Source organism: Adiantum capillus-veneris, chromosome 6, assembly GCF_014529385.1.
Source record: "Adiantum capillus-veneris isolate H3 chromosome 6, ASM1452938v2, whole genome shotgun sequence".
Taxonomy (NCBI): Eukaryota; Viridiplantae; Streptophyta; class Polypodiopsida; order Polypodiales; family Pteridaceae; genus Adiantum; species Adiantum capillus-veneris.
Genome location: NC_140936.1, coordinates 13,425,897 through 13,452,113, shown reverse-complemented (window position 1 = coordinate 13,452,113; position 26,217 = coordinate 13,425,897). Strand labels below are relative to the sequence as shown.

Here is a 26,217-nt window from a genome sequence, read left to right as displayed (position 1 = left end):
GACAGAATTTTCCGTCCACACCAGCAGTTTGTTGGTACATTCTTTGATGACATGATAGTCTACTCAAAGAATGAAGAGGAGCATAGGCATCACTTGGCCATTGTGTTCAAAGAGCTACGCAGTCATAGGTTGCTCATCAATGCAAAGAAAAGTGAGTTTTTTCTGGAAGAGATTCACTTTCTGGGACACATTGTCTCAAAGGATGGTGTCAGAATGGATCCTGCAAAAGTTGAAGCGATCAAGTCATGGCCAAATTTGAAGACGGTGCATGACGTCCGAAGCTTTTTGGGACTATGCTCCTATTACAGACGGTTTATCCGAAATTTCGCTAAGATTGCTTCACCTTTACATGCTCTTCAAAAGAAGGCAGTCACCTTTCGATGGATACAAAAAGAGATTTCAGCTTTTAATCTCTTAAAGGAAAAGATGACTTCAGATCCAGTCATTGTGTTGCCAGATCTTAGGAAGTCATTTGTGGTCCAGTGTGACGCCTGCGGTACTAGCATTGGTGCAGTGCTAATGCAAGATGGCAGGGTAGTAGCCTATGAGAGCAGAATTTTGCAAGGGCCAGAGATGACCATGCAGGTCTATGAGAAAGAGTTACTGGCTGTGATTCATGCGCTCTTAAGTTGGAAACACTACCTGCTAGGTGCAGACTTTGTTGTCCAAACGGACCATTAGACCTTGCGATACTTCTTGACACAGACAAAGTTATCTGAGAAGCATATGCGATGGGGCAAATATCTTGTCCATGTTCCATTTTCAGATTGTGCATGTGGAAGGCAAGAAGAACGTTGTGGCTGATGCCTTGTCAAGGAAGCCACAAATTTCAGCTGTGTCAATTCCTTATCATCATGAACTTGATGATATGAGAGAACAGGATGCAAATGATGAAGATTTTGCAAGGGTCTTCGAGCAGCTAATGGATGGACAACGTCATGAACACTATCTTCTTAAAGACGGGTTCATGATGATGCATGGCAGATTGTGTGTCACAAAGCCATTGCGACGCAAAGTTATGGAAGAGAGTCATGTCCCACCGTATGCAGGGCATCGTGGTATCGATGCTACAGTTAAAGCGGTTGAGACATTCTTCTATTGGCCTACATTGAGAAGGGATGTGGATGCCTTTGTGCGAGAATGCCTAATATGCCAAAAGGTGAAGTTTGACAGGCAAAAGGCACCAGGGTTATTGCAACCACTACCTATTCCAGATAAACCATGGGAAAGTATTGCTATGGATTTTATCTTTGATCTTCCGAGAACGCAGACAGGAAACGATGGTATTTGGACCATTATTTGCAGATTCAGCAAACAGGCTCATTTTATTCCTGTCAGGAAGAAGATAAAGCCAGATCAGATGGCACGCTTGTTTATGAGCAATATTTTCAAGTATCATGGCATGCCACAGTCGATTGTTAGCGACCGTGATCCACGCATGACAAGTTTGTTTTGGAGAGGCTTGTTTGAGAATATGGGCACCACGCTCAAATTCTCTTCGTCATTTCATCCTCAAACAGATGGGCAGTCAGAAGAGGCAAATTCTACTGTCCTAGATCTGCTGAAGTGCTATGTGTCAGAGCATAAAGGAAAGTGGGAGCAGTATTTGCCATTGGTGGAATATGCACACAATAATACAGTGCATTCATCAACTGGCAAGGCACCCTTTGAGATAGTTGAAGGTGGCAAGAAAGTTCCTCCCATACTGCATACAAAGGACAAGATATTTGAAGCAGATAAGTATGTTCAGGACATGGATGAAATGTACAAGAAGGTCAAAGTGGCCTTAGAAAGGACTGAGGCAAAGCAAAAGAAAGCAGCTGATCGTCACCGTCGTGAAGTGGTATATTCACTTGGTGATTTGGTTTCATGTGAGTCTTCTCAGACCCTATGTGGGTGATGTGCCAGAAGATATGCCAGCTGAAGATCAGCCGGAAGTCGAGGAACTTGACGAGATCTTGGTCCCTGAACAGATCTTGGCACACAAAGAAAGGAAAGTGAAAGGCAAGGTTGCTAGGCGTTACTTGGTAAAGTTCAGAAACTATCCACCAATGGATGCTAAGTGGATGGAAGAAGGTGAACTTGCAGAGTCACCAACTGTGTTATCACTTTACCTGGAAGCCTTCGATTTGCAACCTACCTTGACCCCTTGAGTTTCAAAGCTAAATGGATTGTCAGTGTGACAATGGCTTCTGAAACAAATGATGTACATGGTATTTACAGTGAGCTCAAATCAAATACCTGTTACATGAATGTTACAGCTGTACAGATTGTCAGTTTGGCAATTGCTCTTATGGAATGTCCAAAAGTTTGGTTAGTGCTATAGAAGTGAGTATTTCTTGTCAGTTTGTCAAGGATACAGTGATTGCTTCTATTCAAGAGTACATGTGTAACTGCATTCTTAAACTGTCGGTTTAGGTATGCTCGAAAGTGTTACGGGATCCAACGTGTACTATAAGACAGTGGCAAAATGTGCAGCTACCATTTTGTCATTGGAAAGTTAGTGACTCAAAGCAATGGCACAGTGCGAAGCTACCACTATGTCATTGGGACAGGGTTCACACGCAAGCAATACATGAGTCGACGAGGTGTTGAATACACCAGGGTTGACAATGAGCATGTATGTGTCGTACATGTGTCGACAGGTGTTGAATACATCAGTGTTGACTAGGAGCATGAACGACATAGATGCAAACGAGGACGTTTGAGATTTCAAGAGGGGGGTATGTCACCAGTGTGTGACTAATATCTATCCTTTTTGTTGATATCTTTCTTATTATCTATTTACTTTCACTTTTTGGAAACACCCCTCGGGAAATCTAACTGCCCTGCATTGCATAGCTAGTGTGGAACTTTCCAGAGGGAGTCCAGGCCTGAGGGCAAGAGAGCACTAAGGTTGGACAAGGACTATGGTTAGCCAAGTGGGGTCATTGACTAGCCAAAGTGGAATCCTTTGCTACAGAGGCTACATTTCAGTTCTGGATGTGGCCGCAGTGTACAAAGAGGGTCGGATGACCTAGAAAGATACAATGGCAGCATCTCCTAAACTTTAGGGAACTGCTATTTTGGGACCTGAAAATGTGTTGACGTCATTACCTCCGGAATGACAAGGGGAACATTTTCTTACTCTGCCGTGAAGTCAACTGGGCAACCGGTTGGGATATTTTTAGACGGCAACCCCGAAACAGGAAAATGCTTGTAAATGTGCCAAGTGGCACATTCTGGTGCAATTTCTAATGCAAGAGAGAGTTGGCGCTGAATTTTAAGCTGGGAGAGGCTCATTTGCAGCTTTTGTCACAGGTTAAGAGCTATGTAGTACTTGCTTTCCCTCTTATGCACAGTGCGGTGCCAGGAGTGATGCCCTGCACGCTACGCACTGCCCTCTCTCTCCCCTTTGGCAATATGTTATGCCCCTCTAGTGGGCTCTTCATTTGACCAATGTACAGTTGTGTGGGTTCATGCGCGATTGCCGAGGCAAGAGCCTCTTGCACGGGTACTAGATTAGCTAGCGGCTAATCCCCCCGCAGGTACAGGTGAATTCGGAGAGGTTTCACGCTAGAAATTTCGTCCGATTCAAAGGGCAAGTAGCCCTACAGGTGCGGGAGCTCGAGGACTTGCTACGGATGCGACCGGCACGCGAAACGGAGCCCGAAACAGCAAATTACAGTCTGCTGTGTATTTTTGCAGGTTTAGGGTTTTGGCCCTAAACGGACCCTAATACCCCCAAGAGGTTCGGGGACGCAAGGGGACCGCTGTACAGGTGATCTGGCGCATTTTCAGGGCTGAAAACAGAGAATTCAGTGTGCTGCAGATTCTCGCCAGGTTTTGCAAAGTGCCCGTATGCGTCGGGAAAGTCGGCCAATGCGTGGGAATACTGACTGTGAAGGGTTCTAGTACAGTTATGCTGCCGAAATCGGGCTGGAACAGTGAAAATTCAGCCGAGTTTGTGCGGGGCAGCTTGTAGGGAACCACAGCGTTTATTCCCTCTTTTGAACAATAAAGAAATACCGAAAGGGGCGCCTAAGTTAGGGGCCAATCTAGTGTCCGTCTACTCATACAGGTGCAATCTAGAAGCCTGTATCCCTCTCCCCTTTGTTGTGTCTTGCAAGTACAGGTAAAATAGACGACTAATAATGGGTGAAAGCTAAATCAAGGTTTAAAGTAAAGTCTACCGCCCTTTTTGGATTGAACAGGCCGGTTACAGTATCCCTGAAGCTCAAAGAGACATCAGTGACTTTAGTATCAAAATCGAGGCATCTGTTGACAAAGGAGTGGAGTAACTCCCCACTTGTGCATCCCACTGCACCAGATCTTCGGCCGAGCTGAATTCTGGGTTCCATTTGGAGTAGACTATGCTAAACCAAAAGCATCGAGGTAAAGTTTCACAATCTGAGGAGTATCTGCTAGGTCCTCCTCCTCCATCCACTTCGCATCAAGTGCAGGATAATTCTTGAACTTAACCAAGAACCGCCTTCGGACTTTACCCTTATTCTTCGTATCCTTATGTGCCAAAATCTGTTCAGGAACAAGGATCTCCTCGTTTTCTTCCACTTCGGGTTGCTCATCAGGCTCCCCATCATTAGGCACATCACCTTTAAAAGGTTTCAAGAGATTCACATGAAATGCATTGTGAATCCTCCAAGTATCTGGCAGTTTCAGTCGGAAGGAGACTTCATTTATCTTTTCAGTAATCTGGAAAGGGCCGTAGTATCGCATACTAAGCTTTGAAAAAAGCCTCTCCTTTCCCTTGTTCTTTCGTAGGCGTGCCTTCTCAAAACGTAAGAGCACCCAATCATCCTCCTTCAATTTCATGTCGGGAAGATGGTGATCCGCTGCCTTTTTCTGTCGTTCTTGAGACTTCTGCAAAGTCTCGCGAACCTTGGCAAAAGCCATATCCAGATCTCGCGTATATTCATCCGCTTCAAAGATCTTATCTTTCGTGCTCAGGAAGGGTGGAACCTTTGCAACACCTTCAACGATCTCAAATGGCGCCTTCCCCGTCGACGAGTGTATCATGTTATTGTAGGCAAATTCCACCAAAGGTAAATATCTTTCCCATTGAGTCTTCTGATCTGAGATATAAGACTTTAATAAATCTAGAACCACTGAATTGGCAATCTCGGATTGCCCATCAGTCTGCGGGTGGAACGATGACGAGAACTGCAACCGCGTGCCAATGTTCTCCCAAATTGCCTTCCAAAACAAACTCGTAAATCTGGGGTCTCTGTCGGAGACAATTGTTTCAGGCATGCCATGTAATCTGAAAATCTGGGCCACAAACAGTCTCGCTAAGTGATCCGGCTTGACTGTTTTCTTCACTGGAATGAAATGAGCCTGTTTGCTAAATCTGTCAATAACAGTCCACATACCATCGTGACCACTCTGTGTTCTCGAGAGATCAAAAATGAAATCCATCGCTATACTTTCCCAGGGGCGGGTGGGTATGGGTAAAGGCTGTAACAATCCCTATGCTTTATGCCTGTTAAACTTGACCTTCTAGCATACCAAGCAACTGCGCACAAACTCTTCCACATCTTTCTTGAGTCTCGGCCAAAAGAAATATCTCTCTACCCCTTTCATGGTGGTAGCAATGCCGCGGTGACCCGTAAAAGGTGGGACAATGGCATTCAGTCATAACCTTTTCCCTCAACGGCTGTGTAACGCACAACATAGTCTTTTTCATCAAGTAGCCTTCCCGAAGGGAGTATCCAGCTACTATCTCCCCATCCCGTATCCGTGAGAAAATATCTGCAAAATCTGTATCTTGTGGTACCAGAGAATCCCTAAGAGAACATCACAACCCTCCAAAGGCATTATGAAGAAGTCCTCATGCCCCAAATACCCCTGACAATGCAACCGAAGTTTACCAATGACAGGTGTAATGGCTACGTCCCTGCCTGGTGCCGCTAGAACTGCCTCTGCAAGTGGCCCCATCCGATCGGGAGTAATCTCGAGCCGCGCCGCCAATTCCGGTGAAATGAAGTTGGCCTTGGCTCCTCCATCAAGGAAAATCAGGGCCTCTTGATCTTTCACTTTGCCCCAAGCTCGGCAAAGTTCTGTACTCTCATCCATGGTGTCGGGATCAGTACCCACACAATCTGGAACCAGTCCTGTTTTCATCTTGCCTTTTCGTACACGGTCCTCAGCTGCTCTCGAACTCTCAGGCCTTTCGTCGTCCTTGTCATTCTGTTCTTTCTATGCCTTTTTAGGGCACTTCACGGAGATATGTCCAGTTTCCCCGCATCCAAAGCGCTTCCCCTCCCTGATGTAGCGAGTCCGCTCCTGAGGAGTAAGTCTGGGTTGTGCATCCTTTTTCTTTGGGTTGCTCTTTCTTTTTCTACTTTCATTCCCAGAAGTCTGTCCGGTTCGTTGTGTCGTGACCTCATCTGTGGGGTAGGTCAGACTGCCAGAGTGAATTGCAAAGCCCCGCTTCGCATGACTCATCAACTCTTGAATAGAAGCTGACTTCTGTTCCAAGCAGTGGTCTCGGATCTCTGTAGGTAGACCCAATGTAAACCACTCAATCTGTTCTCTAAACGAGATCTTCTTGAATGAAGAGGTAGGTAGAAAAGAGTTCCAAAATCTTTCACAGTAAGAATTCACTGTATCGCTCTTGGTCATCCGGAGATGGTTCCAAGCAGCTCGTATATCTCGCTCAAACTCTTGAGTCAACCAAGAAGAAATAAAAAGCCTCTTGAATTTCAGCCATGTAATTAGCACAGTCTTGCTTAATAGAAGCGTGGACCACCAAGTGCAAGCATTCCCCTTAAAATAAGAGGCAGCTCTCCGAATCTTGGAGTGCTCTGAATAGCGTCCTCCCGCGAAAGCGATGTCAAACTGCTGTATAAAAGGCAAAGCCTTCGAAGCATCGGAGTATCCCGAAAAAGTATCAAACTTAAGTGCTTGGCCACCTTCCTTAAACTCTCGGACTTTCTTGCTTTTATCTTCGAGAAAGTCATACTGGTTGGCTTTGTAAAAATTCCTCTTGTTTGCATAAAAGTTTCCGTTGTCAGAGTCTGAACTGTCCGTAGACGAGTCCTCTGTAGAAGTGTCACTCACTGGGCGAGACCTAGATTTCCTTGCCTTTTTCTTGCCCTTTCCGAAGCGTTGTTTCTTGCTTCACTTTTTGCTTTTCTTGTCTTCTTCGCTCGAGTCTGAAGAGCTAGAAGAACTGTCAGAAGAAGAAGAAGAACTGGGTAGGCCTTCAAACTTGACGCGCTTCTTCAGTTTCTTTGCTTTGTCGAATGTCGACTAACGACCCAAATATCCCGGGAAGTCAGTACCTTTGTTCTGCTTTTTGCCTTTCTTTTTCACGTCGAAAAGCTGAGCAATCCGTGCATCAACCACGTTCTCCAATTCCTTCTCCGTATATTTCTTGGAGGCAGAAGGTTTCTTGAGAGCGGGTTTCGGGAGTGGTGTTGTGGTTCTCTGCCACTCCCTCTGTACCTCTTCCAAAGAGGTCTGGTTCATATATTTTGCCACTTCGGGTCCTTGGCAAAATTGAGCATCATCTTTGTTGCATCGCCAATCAATTGACGACGCTCCATCTCTCTTTGCTCCACCTGAGTAGGCCGAGGCAGGCCATACTCTCTATTTGAATCTTCGTTGTGATCCCAGCCCGCATCTCCAGATGCAGAGGGAGTCGACTGATCATTGCCTGAAGCCATAGGTGCCGCGGAAAAAAAAAATCGGGGATCGGATTTCTCGTAGAAGAGAAATTGGCCGTGCTCTGATACCACTGTAACAAACTTGGACACTCCAAGTCAAGAATCAACCGCGACAACACCAAATAACCACTTCAAAACAATTCACAGATCACAATAGATTTGCACTGGCCCGGCGGAGTTCCGTGCCTAGAGATATTGGCCCCAAAGACTGGCGCCCCTTTCGGTATTTCTTTTTGTATTAATCAATCATCAAAGTACAAGAGAGCGGTTAGGGTTTCACTCTCGGACTCTGCGTCCAGATGCTCTGAGAAGTGAGGCCCTTACCACCAATTTAAAGGTTACAAGGGATGCCCAAAAGCAGAGCCCCAAAGCTTTAAAAATCAAAAGCATCAGTTCTCTCTCTTAGAGAGAGTCTCTTTTTTTTTTTATTAAAAAAAAAGCAAGTTCTCTCTCTTTTATGCAAAAAGCAACGCCCAAAAGCTGCCAGCGGAAATTGCGGCGCAATTTCCGGAAAATCCGTACACCCTTGCCACGTGGCACTGGCGCCAGAAATTAGGGTTTCAGCCAGCAGTTAGGGTTTCCAGAAATTAGGGTTTGCTGCGAATTAGGGGTTTCTGGCAGTTTTTAGGGTTTGCAGGAATTTTAGGGTTTCTACTGTCCGCCACATCATCACTTTGTGACATATCCACTCACTTTGTTCGTGACCACAGCACTCTACAGACGGAAAGCTCTCTATTTCCCTAAGAACTAAAAGGAACCTTGAGCAATAAAGATGACTAATCTTGAGAAAATACAACATGCTGCACCTTACACAAAGGTTTTCAGTAAGGTCGATCTCAAGAGTGGATACCATCAGGTATGTGTATTCAAAGGTGATATCTTCAAAATCGCTTTTCGCACAGAGCGAGGGTAATGGGAGTATATTGTTATGCCTTTTGGATTGAGAGGTGCCGTGGGTACATTTAATCATCTCATGGTAGGCCGTCTCGGCGATATGGTTGGTGTATGCGTATTCATCTTTCTTGATAATATTCTCATTTATTCTGCATCGTGGGAACAACATGAAAAGGATGTCAAAGGGTACTAACCCGTTTGGATGAGTGTCAATTGTACATTGCTGTAAGGTGCAGCGGAAGTGAATATTGAACTTTGCTCAAGATGAGTGCTCCGAACTGTGCTCAAGGGTTCCTTTTTACTTCATAAGGGAGAGCCTTCCGTTCCCTTAATGAGAGAACGCAAGTGATCACAAACAAAGTGAATAGACACTGTGCGTAAAGGTGCTAAGACTGAGAGATAGAGAGAGAAGAGAATACGACACCAGGAAGTTGTCAAACCCTCCTCCAAGGGCCCCACTCTCGATGGCGAGAGCGGTCTATGCTATTGATTGCACAAACTGGTACAAGATGCTGATGCAATCTAAGTGATGCTATGTCGAGGCTGACGGTGGTGCCGACAATGATGACGAGACTAGGGCTGGAAACTGAATGCTTCGAAGACGACAGTGACGACGACGACGAACCTCCATTTGTTGTTGTGGCTTTGAATAGTGAAAACGTTGTCTTTGTCTTGCTGTCAAAAATGCTGGCTGGCTGATGAAAAACGTTGGTTTTCTTGCTTGAAAAACGCTGCCCTTGCTAGGTTTCAATTGCTGAGTTTGCAGGTCTTGCTTGCTAAAAAAACGCTGTCTCTGCTGCTCCAAAAACGTTGAGACATGGAATGTGACTTCCTTGAATGCATACTTTTCAGCTTTTCATGAATCATCCGCATACGTTCGTACTCATTCATAAGTGAATCGTGCTCAACGTACAATATGTCATGCCTAGAAAAAGGGATCACATAAGGACGGTGACTAAAATACAGGAAAGCATCACGAATGAAACACTCGATCAATGCATGTTGACTAATCATACAAACACATAGTACTTCCTGAGAGGGTTCTTTGAACCTCGACTCGAGAGCCAAGACCAGTTCTGTGATCGACCAAATCTTCCTGTGGGGGTTCTGTGGACCTCGACTCGAAAGCCAAGATCAGTTCTTCGTGATTGATCGAATCTGCAATGAGGTTAGCTTCACTAGAAAAAGTATCAACTAAACCATCATCCTTGTGACAAATCACATCTTGATCATCATGCAAATCATCATGCTTATCATTGTCATTCAAATCATCATGCTTATCATTGTCATTCAATTCATCATGCTTATCATTATGATTCACATGATCATGCTCATAATCATGCAAATCATGTGTGTCATGCTTGGGAGAAGAAGAGACTGATAGAGTCTCCTTTTCCCGAATCTCTTGCATCTGTGCCTGCACTTGAGAAAAGAGTCGCAACATCTCTTTCATGTATCGGGTGCTCTGTTCTTCATACGCTAACCGTCTTTCTTCGTACTTGCGATTCAGTTCGGCTAGGCTTGCTTTGGTCTTTCTTTCTGCTTGCTCGCGCTCACGCGCTATGGCTGCCATTCTTTCTTCGTATCTACGCTCTATTGCTACCATAATTTCGTCGCTTTCTAGCTCCTTGTCGAAAGCCTCCATAGGAGTTAGTGCAATCCTTTGCGTAGATGGGGAAGGGGGAGGGTCGAAAAAACCTCCTGGTGGGGAAAATTCTTCTTTGCTACTCCCATGCTTACCACCTTCATGAGAAGTATCCATTCCGCTTTGGGTGATGACCATCCACTGAAGTCTTGGGTTCTTACGTTCACGAGGAACTTGGATTCTTGTGGTTCTTGGGTTCTTGAGGTTCTTGAGTTCTTGAGGGTCTTGAGGTTCTTGAGGTTCTTCTTTCGCTTGCAATTTGTGTTAGGGAAGGATCTTCTCTTCACCCGAGTTCTGCTCTTTTCCACGGGTGCACCCCTTGGCAGCCTTGCGCTCACACCAAGGTTGCTTTTTCCCACCTCACGTCAATTGGCCGGCTTCTAAGTGCACGGTCCGCTCTCAATGAGTGAAAAGAGAAACAAGGGGAGGCTAGACAAGCCCTTCTTTCTTGGGTTTCTTGTCACTCTTCAAAAACACGATTAGGAATCGACACACCCAAGAGGACTTTGGGAAAGTGCGACCGCAACAAGCAAAATGTAAGGTGCAGCGGAAGTGAATGTTGAACTTTGCTAAGATGAATGCTCCGAACTGTGCTCAAGGGTTCCTTTTTACTTCGGAAGGGAGAGCCTTCCGTTCCCTTAATGAGAGAGTGCAAGTGATCACAAACAAAGTGAATAGACACTGTGCGTGAAGGTGCTAAGACTGAGAGATAGAGAGAGAAGAGAATACGACACCAAGAAGTTGTCAAACCCTCCTCCAAGGGCCCCACTCTCAATGGCGAGAGCGGTCTATGCTATTGATTGCACAAACTAGTACAAGATGCTGATGCAATCTAAGTGATGCTATGTCGAGGCTGACGGTGGTGCTGACAATGATGACGAGACTAGGGCTGGAAACTGAATGCTTCGAAGACGACAGTGACGACGACGACGAACCTCCATTTGCTGTTGTGGCTTTGAATAGTGAAAACGTTGTCTTTGTCTTGCTGTCAAAAATGCCGTCTGGCTGATGAAAAACGTTGGTTTTCTTGCTTGAAAAACGTTGCCCTTGCTAGGTTTCAATTGCTGAGTTTGCAGGTCTTGCTTGCTGAAAAAAACGCTCTGCTGCTCCAAAAACGTTGGACATGCTGGTTCCAAAAACGCTGGTCATGATGGTCTAAAAACGTTGGTCATGGGGCTGAATTCACTACGGCAGCAAGGCTGAAAAACGCTGTTACAATGGCTGTAAATCGCTGGGTTTCCATGCTGAAAACGCTAGGGATTCTGGGCTGGAAACGCAAGGGGTTCTTGGGGTACTCTTGCTTGAGAAGTTGCCTGTTGAGCAATGTTCCTCATACCTCTTCTGCCAGAAAGTGCTGGCGCTAGGTTTCTATATATACAAATTTAGCAAAATTGCCCTACCTAGTTTTCAACAAAAGTCACTTAAAAATAATAAGTGAAAAATGTCAAAAACAGGGAAAATAGGTCTATGCTATGTAAAAATGCTCCTGATGGGTTCTAATGGAAATCTGATGGTCATGCTGTGTGCAACCAAAGGATATGCATCTACTCTAAGTGTCTAGGCATGCATGGTCTGCGAACAGACTCATAAAAGTGCCAGATCACTTCCTATTCTAGACTGACTGAACTGGACTGAACCCATGTCATGAAGTAGCTTATCCACGGACACATAGGGTTGGATGTGTCACGTGACAATTGCAGCTAAAAAATTTGAGTTTTTTCTCACTGAAGTTACTTATCTATCATTTCTGCACAAGGCGTCAAGCTAGACCCCACGAAGGTGGAATAGGTACATAATTGGGATTTGCCCAAAACTGCATATGGCGTGAGTTCTTTTCTTGGTTTATGTCAAGCATATAGTTTCCACATAGAGAATTTTGCACGCATTGCCGCACCTATGACTGATGTGTTGAAAGGGGTAAAGATTCACCGTCAGCACGTAGACTTGCCCGAGGTAGCCATTGAGGCTTTCGCAGCTCTCAAGGTTGCGATGACAGAAGCGCCATGTCTTATACTTGCCTCTTGGGATGACCCCTTTGAGGTAAACGGATGCGAGCAATGTCGCCATAGGCACTGTGCTTCAGCAGCATGGTCGTCCAGTAGCTTTCCTTAGTCGGAAGCTCAATAGTGCAGAAAAGAACTATTCAATTTATGATGAAGACCTTTTGTCTGTCATTCACTCTCTTAAGCATTGGAAGCATTTCCTTTATGGTAAAGAGTTTACAGTTCGCACAGATCACCAAGCCCTCAAGTGACTCCAATCTATGCCTACCTAGTGCACATCGGAGTGATCGCCAAGCACAGTGATCACAATTTTTTGAGCAATATGGAGGTTTGATCGAGTATGTGCCTGGAAAAACTAACCCTATTGCAAATGCGTTGAGTCGCAAAGGACAGATTTTGGCTCTTGAGTCAAGATCCATAGTTTCTCTTCAGGGTGTGTCTTTCGACAGCATGAAGAACCAGTATGCGGATTCCGAGTTTGGTAAGCAATGGTTGCAGGCTCTTGCTTCCGAAGGGCCAAGCAACTATCTCATTCGTGATGGATTGTTGTATTTTCGTCAATATCTATGTGTGTTGCCCTCTCTCAGGCCAACCATATTGCATGATGCACATGATTCTCTCACGAGTGGGCATAAGGAAATGAACCCCACTTTGGAAAAAATAGAAAGATTCTTTTATTGGCCTAAAATGCAAAAAGATGTGTTTCGTTATGTCACACAGTGCACTATTTGTCAAAAAGTAAAAGCTCAGCAAGGCCTCTTGCTTCCACAACCTATTCTCGATGGACTTTTTCAAGATATTTCCATGGATTTTGTGACTAACCTTCCACGTAATTTGCATTCAAGCAACACTCAATGTTTAACAATTGTTGATCGTTTCAGCAAGTTTTGCATGTTCATTCCTTGTAAGGCCACAGTCACCGCACAAGATGTGGCACGGTTGTTCACAAAGCATTGGTACCCCCTCTGTGGTTTGCCAAAATCGATTGTTTCAGATAGAGATGTTAAGTTCATGTCCAATTTTTGGCGCGCACTCTTTGAAAATTTTGACACTAAGTTGAATTTTTCATCGGATTTTCATCCACAGTCAGATGGTCAAACAGAGATTTATAATCAGTTGGCTTTTGATGTTTTAAAGTCATATGTGCATGATCAGCAGTCTCATTGGGAGCTCTATCTCCCATTGGTTCAGGCTATTTTGAATGACTCTTTTCCCACCGCCATTGGTCGAACTCCGTATGAGGCAGCTTTTGGCCGTCCGTTCTAGTCACTTTTGACTCGCTCGGTCAGTCAAATGCCTAATGCCAATGCTGAAATTCAGTCATTGGATGAGATTTCTGAGAGAGTGAAGCTTCGGCTAAGCAAGGCTCAGGAATCTTAGTCACGGCAAGCTAATACGCATCGTCAGGATGTTTCGATCAAGGAAGGGATTGGGTGTATTTAAGAATTATGAAGCAACGTCTTAAGCAAGTTGGAAAAAAGTGTCCAAAGTTGTCTTTGCGAATGTATGGTCCATTTCCTGTCATTTAAAAGATAAATGAGGTTTCAATGAAATTGCAATTGCCTAACTCATGGTCAATGCACAACGTTTTCCATGTTTCTTGATTGAAAGTGTTTCAGGGCACACCTCCGGAGGACATTTCCGAAGAAGAAGAACCGGAGATTATCGATGAAGCAAAAGTCATGAAGCCGGAGAAAGAAGCAAAAGAGTACTTTTTGAAGTTCAAAGATCGAGGAACCCATGAAGCAGTGTGGGTGGACGAAGAGTTTTTCAAAGATTACCCAGAGTTGTTGGCAAACTACAAGGAAGCCATGCAGCTTGGTACCAGTACCTCATTTTAAAAAGGAGGGGATGTCACGTGCACATCTAACCCTATGTGCATGTGGACAAGCTACTTCATGACAAGGGTTCAGTTAGCCTAGCTTAGGAAGTGTTCTGGCATTTTTGTAAGTCTGTTCGCAGACCGTGCATGACCAGGCACTTAGAGTAGATGCATATCCTCTAGTTGCACACAGCATGATCATCAGCATTACCATCAGATTTCATCACGAGCATTTTACAGTGCAGAAGACCTATTTTAGCCATTTTTCACTTATTATTTTTAAGTGACTTTTGTTGGGAACTGGGTAGCGCAATTTGATTCAGCTTGTAACCTAGCGCTAGTGCATTCTGGCAGAAGAAGAAGAAAGTGCCGACGCAGTGACATGCAGCACGCACCCCTGGCAGCTTCTCAAGCAAGAATCCCTAAAGACCTGGCGTTTTTCCAACTGATCAAAGCGAGCGTTTTCAGCAGCCATTTCCATCGCCAAGCAGCCCCTTAACCAGAGTTTTTAAAGGCAGCAAGTCAGCGTTTTTAAAGGCAGCAAACCAGCGTTTTTAGAGGCAGCAAATCAGCGTTTTTAAAGGCAGCAAACCAGCGTTGTTAAAGACAGCAGATCAACGTTTTCATGGACAGCAAAACAGCGTTTTTGCAGCCTGCCCCCGGGTATTTTGGACAGCCTGAATTCAGTGTTTTTTCAGCAGCATAATCAGCAGCACTTCAGCGTTTTCAGCAGCCTAGACAGCAGCATCCAATATTTTCAACAGATAGCATTTTCAGCCATACATCGTCGTCGCCGCTCTCGTCGTCGCCATCGTCTCCAACCTGGATAAACAGTGCATCATAGCTTCAAAAACTTGCATCAGCATCTTGTACCAGATTTGTGCAATCAATAGCATAGACCTCTCTCGCCATCGAGAGAGGGGCCCTTAGAGGAGGGTTTGACAACTTGTCCGGTGTCGTATTCTTCTCTCAGTCTCAACACCTTCATTCACAGTGTTTATCCACCTTGTTTGTGATCACTTGCACTCTCTCACTAAAGGAACGGAAGGCTCTCCCTTCCGTAAGTAAAAGGAACCTTGAGCACAGTTCGGAGCACTCATTTTGAGCAAAGTTCAACATTCACTTCCCCTGCACCTTACACTTAGAAATAAGGTTTTGACAGAGTGCCATTGCCCACCTTTTTCGGGCCATTGTGGCATAAAGACCACCTTGAAAGGTGTAAAACGGTTTTTCTACTGGCGGAGGCTCAAAAAGGATGTGGACAAGTTTGTTTGCAATTGTTTAATATGCCAGAAGGTCAAGTTCAACAGGCATAAGGCACCAGTGTAACGGACTTGCACACTCCAAGTCAAGAATCAACCGCGACAGCACCAAATAACCACTTCAAAACAATTCACAGATCACAATAGATTTGCACTGGCCCGGCGGAGTTCCGTGCCTAGAGATATTGGCCCCAAAGATTGGCACCCCTTTCGGTATTTTTTTTAATATTAATCAGATCAAAGTACAAGAGAGTGGCTAGGGTTTCACTCTCAGACTCCGCGTCCAAATGCTCTGAGAAGTGAAGCCCTCCCCACTTATTTAAAGGTTACAAGGGATGCCCAAAAGCAGAGCCCCAAAAGCTTCAAAATCCAAAAGCATAAAAGCTTTCTCTCACAAACTCTCTCTCTCTCTCTCTCTCTCTCTCTCTCTCTCTCTCTCTCTCTCTCTCTCTCTGTGGCTTTAATTAAAAAAAATAAAGCAATATCTCTCACACACAAAGCGTGGAGAAAAGCAACGCCCTAAAAGCTGCCTGCCGTAAATCGCGCCGCAAATCACGCCGAAATTTCCGGAGATCCGTACACTGCTGCCACGTGGCATTTCAGTTGCCAAATTAGGGTTTCCACCGCAGTTAGGGTTTCAGCCAGCAGTTAGGGTTAGGGTTTCCAGAAATTAGGGTTTCTGTAAATTAGGGTTTTTGGCAGAGATTAGGGTTTGCAGGAATTTTTGGGTTTCAACCAGAAATTAGGGTTTCTAATGTCCGCCACGTCATCACTTTGTGACATACGCCCCTCTTGAAAGCATTGTAATCGACCGTGATTACGCCTGCAAAACCGACAAAAGCCATAAATCGTCTTTGCAGACACTGATGACTATTAGTACCTACGTACTAGGAACACACATCTAGCACATGTACAAAATCGACAGTCCCATCACACGACATCACAGGACATCACCAGACATCACAGGATATCACATGACATTCAACATTCATTCGGATCTTAGACCATGATTTATCGGCAATGTAGCTGGCAATCACATCTAGGTCCAATCGGGACCTCATCGATGTCCCATTGACTAACCCCTATTGCAACCATGTCTATTCGAGATCAATCATACCAAAATGCTACAGTCATTTCGTCTATCAGTTCCTGCACTCACAAGAAGTCAAGAACGAATCAGTATCATAATCGGGAATTCCATTTCATAAAGTCATACAGCAGAATACTGTCAGCTCTCAGTATCCCTGAAGCTCAAAGAGACATCAGTGACTCTAGAATCTAAATCAAGGCATCTGTTGACAAAGGAGTGGAGTGACTCCCCTCTTGTGCATCCCACTGCACCATATCTCCAACCAAGTTGAATTCTGGGTTCCATTTGGAGTAGACTATGCTAAACCAAAAGCATCGAGGTAAAGTTTCACAATCTGAGGAGTATCTGCTAGGTCCTCCTCCTCCATCCACTTCGCATCAAGTGCAGGATAATTCTTGAACTTAACCAAGAACCGCCTTCGAACTTTACCCTTATTCTTCGTATCTCTATGTGCCAAATTTGTTCAGGAACAAGGATCTCTTCATTTTCTTCCACTTCGGGTTGCTCATCAGGCTCCCCATCATCAGACACATCACCTTTAAAAGGTTTCAAGAGACTCACATGAAATGCATTGTGAATCCTCCAAGTATCTGGCAGTTTCAATCGAAAGGAGACATCATTTATCTTTTCAGTAATCTGGAAAGGGCCGTAGTATCGCATACTAACCTTTGGAAAAAGCCTCTCCTTTCTCTTTTTCTTTCGTAGGCGTGCCTTCTCAAAACGTAAGAGCACATAATCATCCTCCTTCAATTTCATGTCGCGACGATGGCGATCCGCTGCCTTTTTCTGTCGTTCTTGAGACTTCTCCAAGTCGTGCGAACCTTGGCAAAAGCCGTATCCAGATCTCGCATATATTCATCCGCTTCAAAGATCTTATCTTTCGTGCTCAGGAAGGGTGGAACCTTCGCAGCACCTTCAACAATCTCAAAGGGCGCCTTCCCCGTCGAAGAGTGTATCGTGTTATTGTAGGCAAATTCCACCAAAGGTAAATATCTTTCCCATTGAGTCTTCTGATCTGAGATATAAGACTTCAATAAATCTAGAACCACTGAATTGGCAATCTCGGATTGCCCGTCAATCTGCGGGTGGAACGATGACGAGAACTGCAACCGCGTGCCAATGTTCTCCCAAATTGCCTTCGAAAACAAACTCGTAAATCTGGGGTCTCTGTCGGAGACAATCGTCTCAGGCATGCCATGTGATCTAAAAATCTGGGCCACAAACAGTCTTGCTAAATGATCCGGCTTGACTGTTTTCTTCACTGGAATGAAATGAGCCTGTTTGCTAAATCTGTCAATAACAATCCAGATACCATCGTGACCACTCTGTGTTCTCGGGAGATCAAAAACGAAATCCATCGCTATACTTTCCCAGGGGCGGGTGGGTATGGGTAAAGGCTGTAACAATCCCTGTGCCTTATGCCTATCAAACTTGACCTTCTGGCATACCAAGCAACTGCGCACAAACTCTTCCACATCCTTCTTGAGTCTCGGCCAAAAGAAGTATCTCTCTACCCCTTTCATGGTGGTATCAATGCCGCGGTGACCCGTAAAAGGTGGACAGTGGCATTCAGTCATAACCTTTTCCCTCAACGGCTGTGTAACGCACAACATAGTCTTTTTCATCAAGTAGCCTTCCCGAAGGGAGTATCCAGCTACTATCTCCCCATCCCGTATCCGTGTGAAAATATCTGCAAAATCTGTATCTGTGGCATACTGATCGACCATATCCTCAAAGCTCCTATGATGTATCGCGGAAATAGCCAAAACCAACGGTTTCCGAGACAAAGCATCTGCCACCACATTCTTCTGTCCCTGCATGTGGACAATCTGGAAGTGGAACTGTGACAAGATGTTCGCCCACCGCATCTGCTTTTCCGAAAGCTGCTTCTATGACAAGAAGTAGCGCAAACTCTGATGGTCTGTAAAGACAGTAAAATCCGCTTCAAGTAGGTAATGCCGCCACTGAGTAAGAGCATGGATAACCGCCAAAAGCTCTTTCTCATAGATCTGTGCTGTCATCTCCGGCCTAGAGAACAAACGGCTCTCGTAAGCTATGGCATGGCCTTCTTGCATCAAGACCGCACCCAGACTACGACCACAAGCATCACAATATACTTCGAATGACTTCTGCAAGTCCGGCAAAGTCAAAATTGATCCTGTAGTCAATTTCTCTTTCAATGTCTGAAAGGCAGTCACCTCTGTGGGTCCCCACGAAAAAGGTACTCCTTTCTGTGTCAAGATATGCAAAGGAGAAGCAACCTCTGCAAACTTTCTTATGAACCGTCTGTAGTACGAACACAGTCCCAAGAAGCTTCTAACTTCATGGACATTCCTCAAGTCGGGCCAATCATGGATAGTCTCTATCTTGGCCGGATCCATTTGCACTCCTGCTGCTGACACAATGTGTCCCAAAAAGTGTATCTCTGGTAGGAAAATTTCACTTTTCTTTGCATTAATCACTAACTTGTGATCTCGTAATGCCTGAAAGACCTGAAGCAGATTATCTGTGTGTTCTGCCTCATTCTTGGAGAAAACAATGATATTGTCAAAGAAAGTGCCAACAAATAGCCTGTACTCTCGAAAAATCATGTCCATCATCCGGTTAAATGTCGCAGGAGCATTGATTAAGCCAAAAGGCATCACCAAAAACTCAAATAACCCAAAAGTAGTCCGAAAAGCTGTCTTGTAGACGTCTGCCGACGCGATTCTGATTTGATGATATTCACTCTTCAGATCAATTCTGCTAAAGCACGAGGATCCCTGTAATCTGTCGAGTATATCATCGATCCTAGGAATCGGAAATCTGTTCTTGATGGTGATTTTGTTGAGAGCTCGATAATCGATGCACATTCTCCAAGATCCGTCTTTCTTCAAAACCAACAACACTGGAGAGCAATACGGTGAAGTACTAGGCTGGACAAGACCCTTTTCCAAGAGGTCTTTCACTTGGTTCATAATCTCTTCATTTTGTGCTCGGCTCACGTGGTAAGGTGGCCGGTTCGGTGGTGTGCTTCCAGGTATCAGATCAATGGTATGATCTTCAAGACGAGCGGGCGGTAACTCGCCTTACAGGCCCTCTGAAAAGCAATCGGTATGAGTATGGAGAAAATCTTGGCGTTCTTTTGTTCACATCAAAACATATTCGACCTTCATTCATCGTTCAGTTCTCCCAAAAAAAAGTGAGTAAAGAAACTGAAATTCATCAAGTACAATCTCTAAGCCCTTCATTTGTCAAAGTCGCATTCTCGGCCCAGTAGTCAACCACGGCGTTGTTCTTGTGGTACCAAGGGATTTCGAGTAGAACGTCACTCCGCGTGCCCTAAAACACCCCTATCATTGCAAACGAAGTTTGCCAATGCTCGGTGTAATGGCAACATCCCGTCCGGTGCCACTCGAACTACCTCCGCCTGTGGCCTCAGCCTGTCGAGCGTAATTCCAAATCAAGCCGCCAATTCCAAGTCAAAAGAAGTTGGCCTTAGCTCCTTCAAAAGAGCTTCCTGATCTTTCACTTTGCTCCAGAAGCAGCAAAGTTTGTACTTTCATTCACTTGATTCGGTTCACGCCCCACGCAATGTGGTACCAGTTCTGCTTTTTATCTATCTGCCTTTTCTGCCACATCTCTCAGCTGCTTTAGAATTTTCTGGCCTTTCTTCATCCTGTTCATTCGGTGCCTTGCTAGGGCACTTCGCAAAGACATGTCCATGTCCCCGCATCCAAAGCACTTCCCCTCCCTGACGAAGCGAGCCCGCTCCTGAGGAGTAAGCTTGGGTCGTGCATCTTTCTTTTCTGAGTTGCTCTTTCTCTTTCTACTTTCATTCGTCGAAGTCTGTTTGGCTCTTTGTGTCATGACCTCATTGGTGCGGTAGGTCAGACTGCCAAAGTGAATGGAAAAACCCCGTTTCGCATGACTCATCAACTCCTGAATAGAAGCTGACTTCTGTTCCAAGCAGTGATCTCGGATTGCTGTAGGTAGACTCAAGGTAAACCGCTCAAATCTGTTCTCTAAACAAGATCTTCTTGAATGAAGAGGTAGGTAGAAAAGAGCTCCAGAATCTCTCGCAAATAAGCATCCACTGTATCTTTCTTGGCCATCCGAAGATAGTTCCAAGCAGTTCGTATATCACGTTCATACTCTCCAGTCAACCAAGAAGAAATAAAAAGCCTCTTGAATTTCAGCCATTTAATTGGCGCAGTCTTGTTTAAAAGAAGCATGGACCACCAACTTCGAGCATTCCCTTCAAAGTAAGAGGCAGCTCTCCGAATCTTAAGAGTGCTCGGAGTAGCATCCTCCCGCGAAAGCGATGTCAAACTGCTGGACAAAGATAAAGCCTTCGAAGCATCTCTATATCCCGAAAACGTGTCAAATTTAATTGACTATCCACCCCTTCCTTAAATTCTCGGACTTTCTTGCTTTTGTCTTCAAGAAAGCATATTGGTTGGCTTTGTAAAAATTCTTCTTTTTTGCAATAAAAGTTGCTCTCATCAGAGTCTGAATTGTCTGTAGACGAGTCCTCCGTAGAACTGTCTCTCACTGGGCGAGATTTAGACTTTTTTGCCTTTTTCTTGCCCTTTCCGAAGTTGTTTCTTGCTTCGCTTTTTGCCTTTTCTGTCTTCTTCGCTGGAATCCGAAGAGCTAGAAGAACTGCCAGAAGAAGAAGAAGAACTGGACACTCCTTCAAATCGAACACGCTTCTTCTGTTTCTTTGCCTTATCAAATGTCGACTGACGACCCAAATAACCCGGGAAGTCAGTGCCTTTCTTCTACTTTTTGCCGTGCTTTTTAGCTTTGTTCTACACGTCAAAAAGCTGAGCAATTCCGTGCATCAACCACCTCTTCTAATTCCTTATCTGAATATTTCTTGTGAGCAGAAGGTTTCTTGAGGGCGGGTTTCGGGGGTGGTGTGGTGTTTTGCCACTGCTCGTGCACTTCCTGAAAAGAAGTCTCGCTCATATATTTTGCAAATTTTGGGTCCTTCACAAAATTGAGCATCATCTTTGTTGCATCGCCGATCGATTGACGACGCTCCATCTCTCGACGCTCCGCTTTAGTAGGCAGAGGCGGGCCATACTCCTTGCCGAAATCTTCGTTGTGATCCCTTCCCGCATCTCCGGATGCAAAGGGAGTCGACTGGTCTTTCCTTGAAGCCATAAGTGCCGCGGGAAAACAATTAGGGATCGGATTTCCCGTAGAAGAGAAATCGGCCGTGCTCTGATACCACTGTAACGGACTTGGACACTCCAAGTCAAGAATCAACCGCGACAGCACCAAATAACCACTTCAAAACAATTCACAGATCACAATAGATTTGCACTGGCCCGGCGGAGTTCCGTGCCTAGAGATATTGGCCCCAAAGACTGGCGCCCCTTTCGGTATTTTTTTTAATATTAATCAGATCAAAGTACAAGAGAGTGGCTAGGGTTTCACTCTCAGACTCCGCGTCCAGATGCTCTGAGAAGTGAAGCCCTCCCCACTTATTTAAAGGTTACAAGGGATGCCCAAAAGCAGAGCCCCAAAAGCTTCAAAATCCAAAAGCATAAAAGCTTCTCACAAACTCTCTCTCTCTCTCTGTGTTGCTTTAATAAAAAAAAACAAAGCAATATCTTTTTCTCTCTCCCTCTCACACACAAAGCATGGAGAAAAGCAACGCCCTAAAAGCTGCCTGCCGTAAATCGCACCGCAAATCACGCCGAAATTTCCAGAGATCCGTACACTGCTGCCACGTGGCATTTTCAGCTGCCAAATTAGGGTTTCCACCACAATTAGGGTTTCAGCCAGCAGTTAGGGTTAGGGTTTCTGTAAATTAGGATTATTGGCAGAAATTAGGGTTTGCAGGAATTTTAGGGTTTCAGCCAGAAATTAGGGTTTCTGCTGTCCGCCACGTCATCACTTTGTGACACCAGTCTTTTGCAACCTTTACCTAGCCGACCTTGGGAAAGTATAGCAATGGATTTTCTTTTTATCTTCCCAAGACTTAGAGTGGACACGATGGTATCTGGACAGTCATCGACAGATTTAGCAAGCAAGCTCACTTTATTCCGGTCAAGAAGACGATTAAGCCAGATCATTTGGCTAAATTGATTTCCACTCGTAGATTGATGGGCAATCGGAGATTACAAATTCAGTGGTTCTGGACTTGTTGAAGTCTTACATCTCTGATCAAAAAGCTCAGTGGGAGAATTTTTTTCCCCTTGGTGGAGTTTGCCTACAACAACACAGTGCATATGTCTACGGACAAGGCGCCATTTGAGATCATTGAGGGTGCTAAGAGATAAACGATGTATCCTTCAAACCGAGGTTACCAAATACTTGGAAGATTCACAATGCATTTCATGTGAGTCTGTTGAAACCTTTCGAAGGTGAGGTGCCAATGGACAGGGAACTGAGGAGCAATTTGAAGTGGAAGAGAGAAGAGGAGATTCTGGTTCCAAAACGGATACTGGCTCACAAGGAAAGGAAAGTGAAAGGTAAGCTGTTACACCGGTATTTAATCAAGTTCAAGAACTATCCGGCATTGGATGCAAAATGATGGAGAAGGAGGACCTAGCAGATACTCCTTGGATTTTAGAGCTTCACCTTGAGGCTTTTGGTCTAGCTTCAACTATTCCAAGAGTTACCGATGATCAACGGGATGAATCTGGTGCGGTGTCGAATGCACAAGAGGGGAGTTACTCCACTCCTTTGTCACAAATTACCCTGATGGATTAAAATCATTGATTTCTCTTCAGTTTTTAGGGGTACTGATGGGCTGACAATATTCTATTGTATGAGTTTAAGAAAAGAAGTACTTTGAAATGGGAATTCCTTAAATGATTTTGATAGATGTGCTCTCTCATGTGTGTGATGTTTGAGTGCATGATTGAAAGACAAAAATGACTGCAACATTTCAGTCTTATTCACCTGACGGGTATGATAGTAACAAAATTTAGTCAATCCTGACATCTGCTAGAGATCGATAAGTTTTGGATGTGAGTACTGAATACATTACACTGATCATGATTCTCATTAAAGATCTTGATAGGGATAGTGATGTGAATGTTTAGTGAATGTCGTCTTCGTGCAAGTACTCGATATGTATTGTCTAGTGAGAGTCAATATATATTGAGTCGGTTATTGGCTTATGTTGGTTTTGCAAGCGAAATCGAGGGCGATTACATAGTCACAAAGTGATGATGTGGCATGACCTACAGGACAAACTCCGGATAGAAAGAGATCAAAGCCCCACTGAAAGATGCAGAAGAAGTTGTGACAACTTGCAAAACCAATCCGAGAGGCCAAAAATAAAAGGACACTTATTTTTATAAGTTGTACCAACATATGGAGTCATGTCCGATGGGGCCCAAAAGGGACAAAGGCTAAAAAGACATGCGTAAAAGGTTCATGACGTGGTAGTTGTACGGACCTCCACAATTTGAGCTGCTGGTGTGGTACTTGTACGGATTTCCGCAAAACGTGTTGGCTGCCCAAGTGCTAGCTTTTGGGACCCAGATGCTTTTAGACTTGAAGCTTTTTATGTACATTGCTTTTGAAAGGCCCAGGGCCTATAAATAAAGTGGCAGGGCCTCAGTCTCAAGCAGATAAGCTTGGGAGCACTACTGAGACGAGGACCCTCGGACATTGTACTTTGTGAAGCATTAATAATAAAGAAATACCGAAAGGGACACCACCAATCTTTGGGGCCAATCTCTCTCGGAGCGGAACTTCGCCATGCCGTGTCGTCTCTCTCTTAGTTTTGTTCAGTTCTTTCAATTTTCTCATCTGTGTTGTGGTAGATTCCCAACTTGGAGAGATACCATTGCAGAAATCCACTTCAGCTCCAAACAACATGAAAACTACATGTGATGCCTCCAGCAAAATAATCAAAATCGCTAGTCTCAATAGATTGTACATCCAAAAAGGAAGGCAAATGAAGGTATTGCACTCATTGCAAATCAATACATATAAAAGAAACTAGTGGTCCAGACTGCGCGCCTTGCCCTCACCCCCACCCCCAAAAAAACCACTTTTTACCCTTCACTTTTGATTAGATGTTTTGTAAAGGACCCCTCACTTTTGATTAGATTAAATGTTTTGTAAAGTTTACTTTTTTTTTAAGAGAACCAATGTGTGACACGTGGAGGTCCTCTCCTTCTTTGGAATTTTTATGCTCCATAAAGAAGTAGTAGAGATGGAAAAGGCATACTATCAGAATATATTGCTATACGTCATACACGATAGCAAACGATGGAACTACAATAACTCAACAAATGCTTTAAAAATGATGCAATGATTACTAAATAGCTCCAACAATTGAGATAGGCCAAAGTAACTTGCAAGACTTCAAGCCAAAAAAACAAGTAGAAGTGACCCCTGCAAAGTTCAACTCGGAGGAACAATCCCAAGTGGACAAATGCAATGGCCTGGAAAAGTTACCTGCCAAAGGGGACGAGGGTCGATAGTGCCACTAGCCACAAGCCAAAGAGAGCCGAAACCAAGAAAGCCTTCGAGAGCAGCAACTAAGAGAATAACCCAAGGAGGCACTTTATTGCAAACAAGACCGGCCAAGATGCCCACGTTCTCTCCCAAATCTTTGCAAAGTGCAAGGTAATTGAGCTGCACCTGAGTCAGGCTTAGAACTGACTTTAGCTTGGACGAATAGTTTGCATATGCAGCTGAATTTCCTGCGAAAGCTTGGACCCAGATGGCTGCTACTAACCCTGTCCATTTCGACACTTCCTTCAAGCTACCACCTCCGAAGAGCCTCTTTCTCCAGAGCTCATCCATGACTGCAAGAGCCAGTATCATCATAGCACAACACCACTCAACGCAGAAAAAATTGAGACACATAAAACTCCACGTACCACCAGTCAGGAAGGAGCTCAAGAAAGTGCTGCTGCTCTTTGCGGTAAAAATGGGCGGCAGGCTACGTTAAAGCAAAGGAGGAAATCTCACAATATGCAGAAGACGAGAGCTTTTGTAATACTAAGAGACAGGACAACGACAAGCAGGAACCCGTGCAATCCGTGCATCGCTTTGAGTACCAATTCATGGGCTCGCTTCCACTTTACTCTGGCGCATGGCTTTCACACGTGAAATTAAAGCGTCTAGGTAGGAGCCCGGAGGACCTCGGCTAGCCAGTTCAAACTATTCGTAGGTTTAGTGTAGTCCACCTGAAACCTACAAAATTTAGTGTCATTTAGAACACGTGATGAAATCAGAAGGCCTGCCTATAAATGGTCGGCTACGATAAACTAATTACATTACATTATATAGGGGCCTCATGAGGCTCCTTTCTATGCTAAATAAGAGGGGGGATCTACATAGATTCTCATTCTCTCTCTCTCTCTCTCTCTCTCTCTCTCTCTCTCTCTCTCTCTCTCTCTCTCTCTCGCGTATTGAGATGGGCACTATAACGAATAGAGGACTCTATGTCCACATGCAACTTTCCTCTCTCTCTCTCTCTCTCTCCCTCTCTCTCTCTCTCTCTCTCTCTCTCTCTTAAAGCATGTAAAAGATTGGCTATAATAATAATAATATCCAATTCCGTTGGGCATATACTCAAGCAGCTTCATGGAGAAAAAAATGGTAATCGAAGCAACTTACAAGAAAGTCATACAAACATAGTATACAAAGCTTATCTTATCGCACGGAGATTTTATTTGATGTAAGCAAGTACGTACAAACAATATCAAATTTACTACAAGGTATTATACAGGGTTTATCTTAGCGTAAGGACATTCGATTTGGTGTAGGCAAATATGCACGTTGCATTGCATGCCGAAACATTTTACAACAGTGAAGATGAGATATTTATAACTTTGCAGATCATGTAGAGATGGAAACATATTGTTGTCC

General features: G+C 44.5%; 1 protein-coding gene across 3 annotated transcripts in view; it reads right to left on the bottom strand.

The window, feature by feature from the left end:
* Positions 1–25,449, bottom strand: part of LOC147455167 (protein NUCLEAR FUSION DEFECTIVE 4-like) — a 129,759-nt gene extending 104,310 nt beyond the window's left edge. The window contains exons 1-3 of one of the 3 annotated variants that reach the window (XM_086514005.1): positions 25,224–25,448; positions 24,982–25,148; positions 24,796–24,878 (exon numbers count right to left, since the gene is read on the bottom strand). In XM_086514005.1, coding sequence (XP_086370131.1) covers positions 24,796–24,878; positions 24,982–25,087 — 189 coding nt within the window. In that variant the 5' untranslated portion in view covers positions 25,088–25,148; positions 25,224–25,448. Of the gene's footprint in view, positions 1–24,795; positions 25,149–25,223 lie in introns of all 3 variants that reach the window. The other 2 variants (XR_015188323.1, XM_086514004.1) reach the window with 2 other exon arrangements.
* Positions 25,450–26,217: the final 768 nt, after the last annotated feature.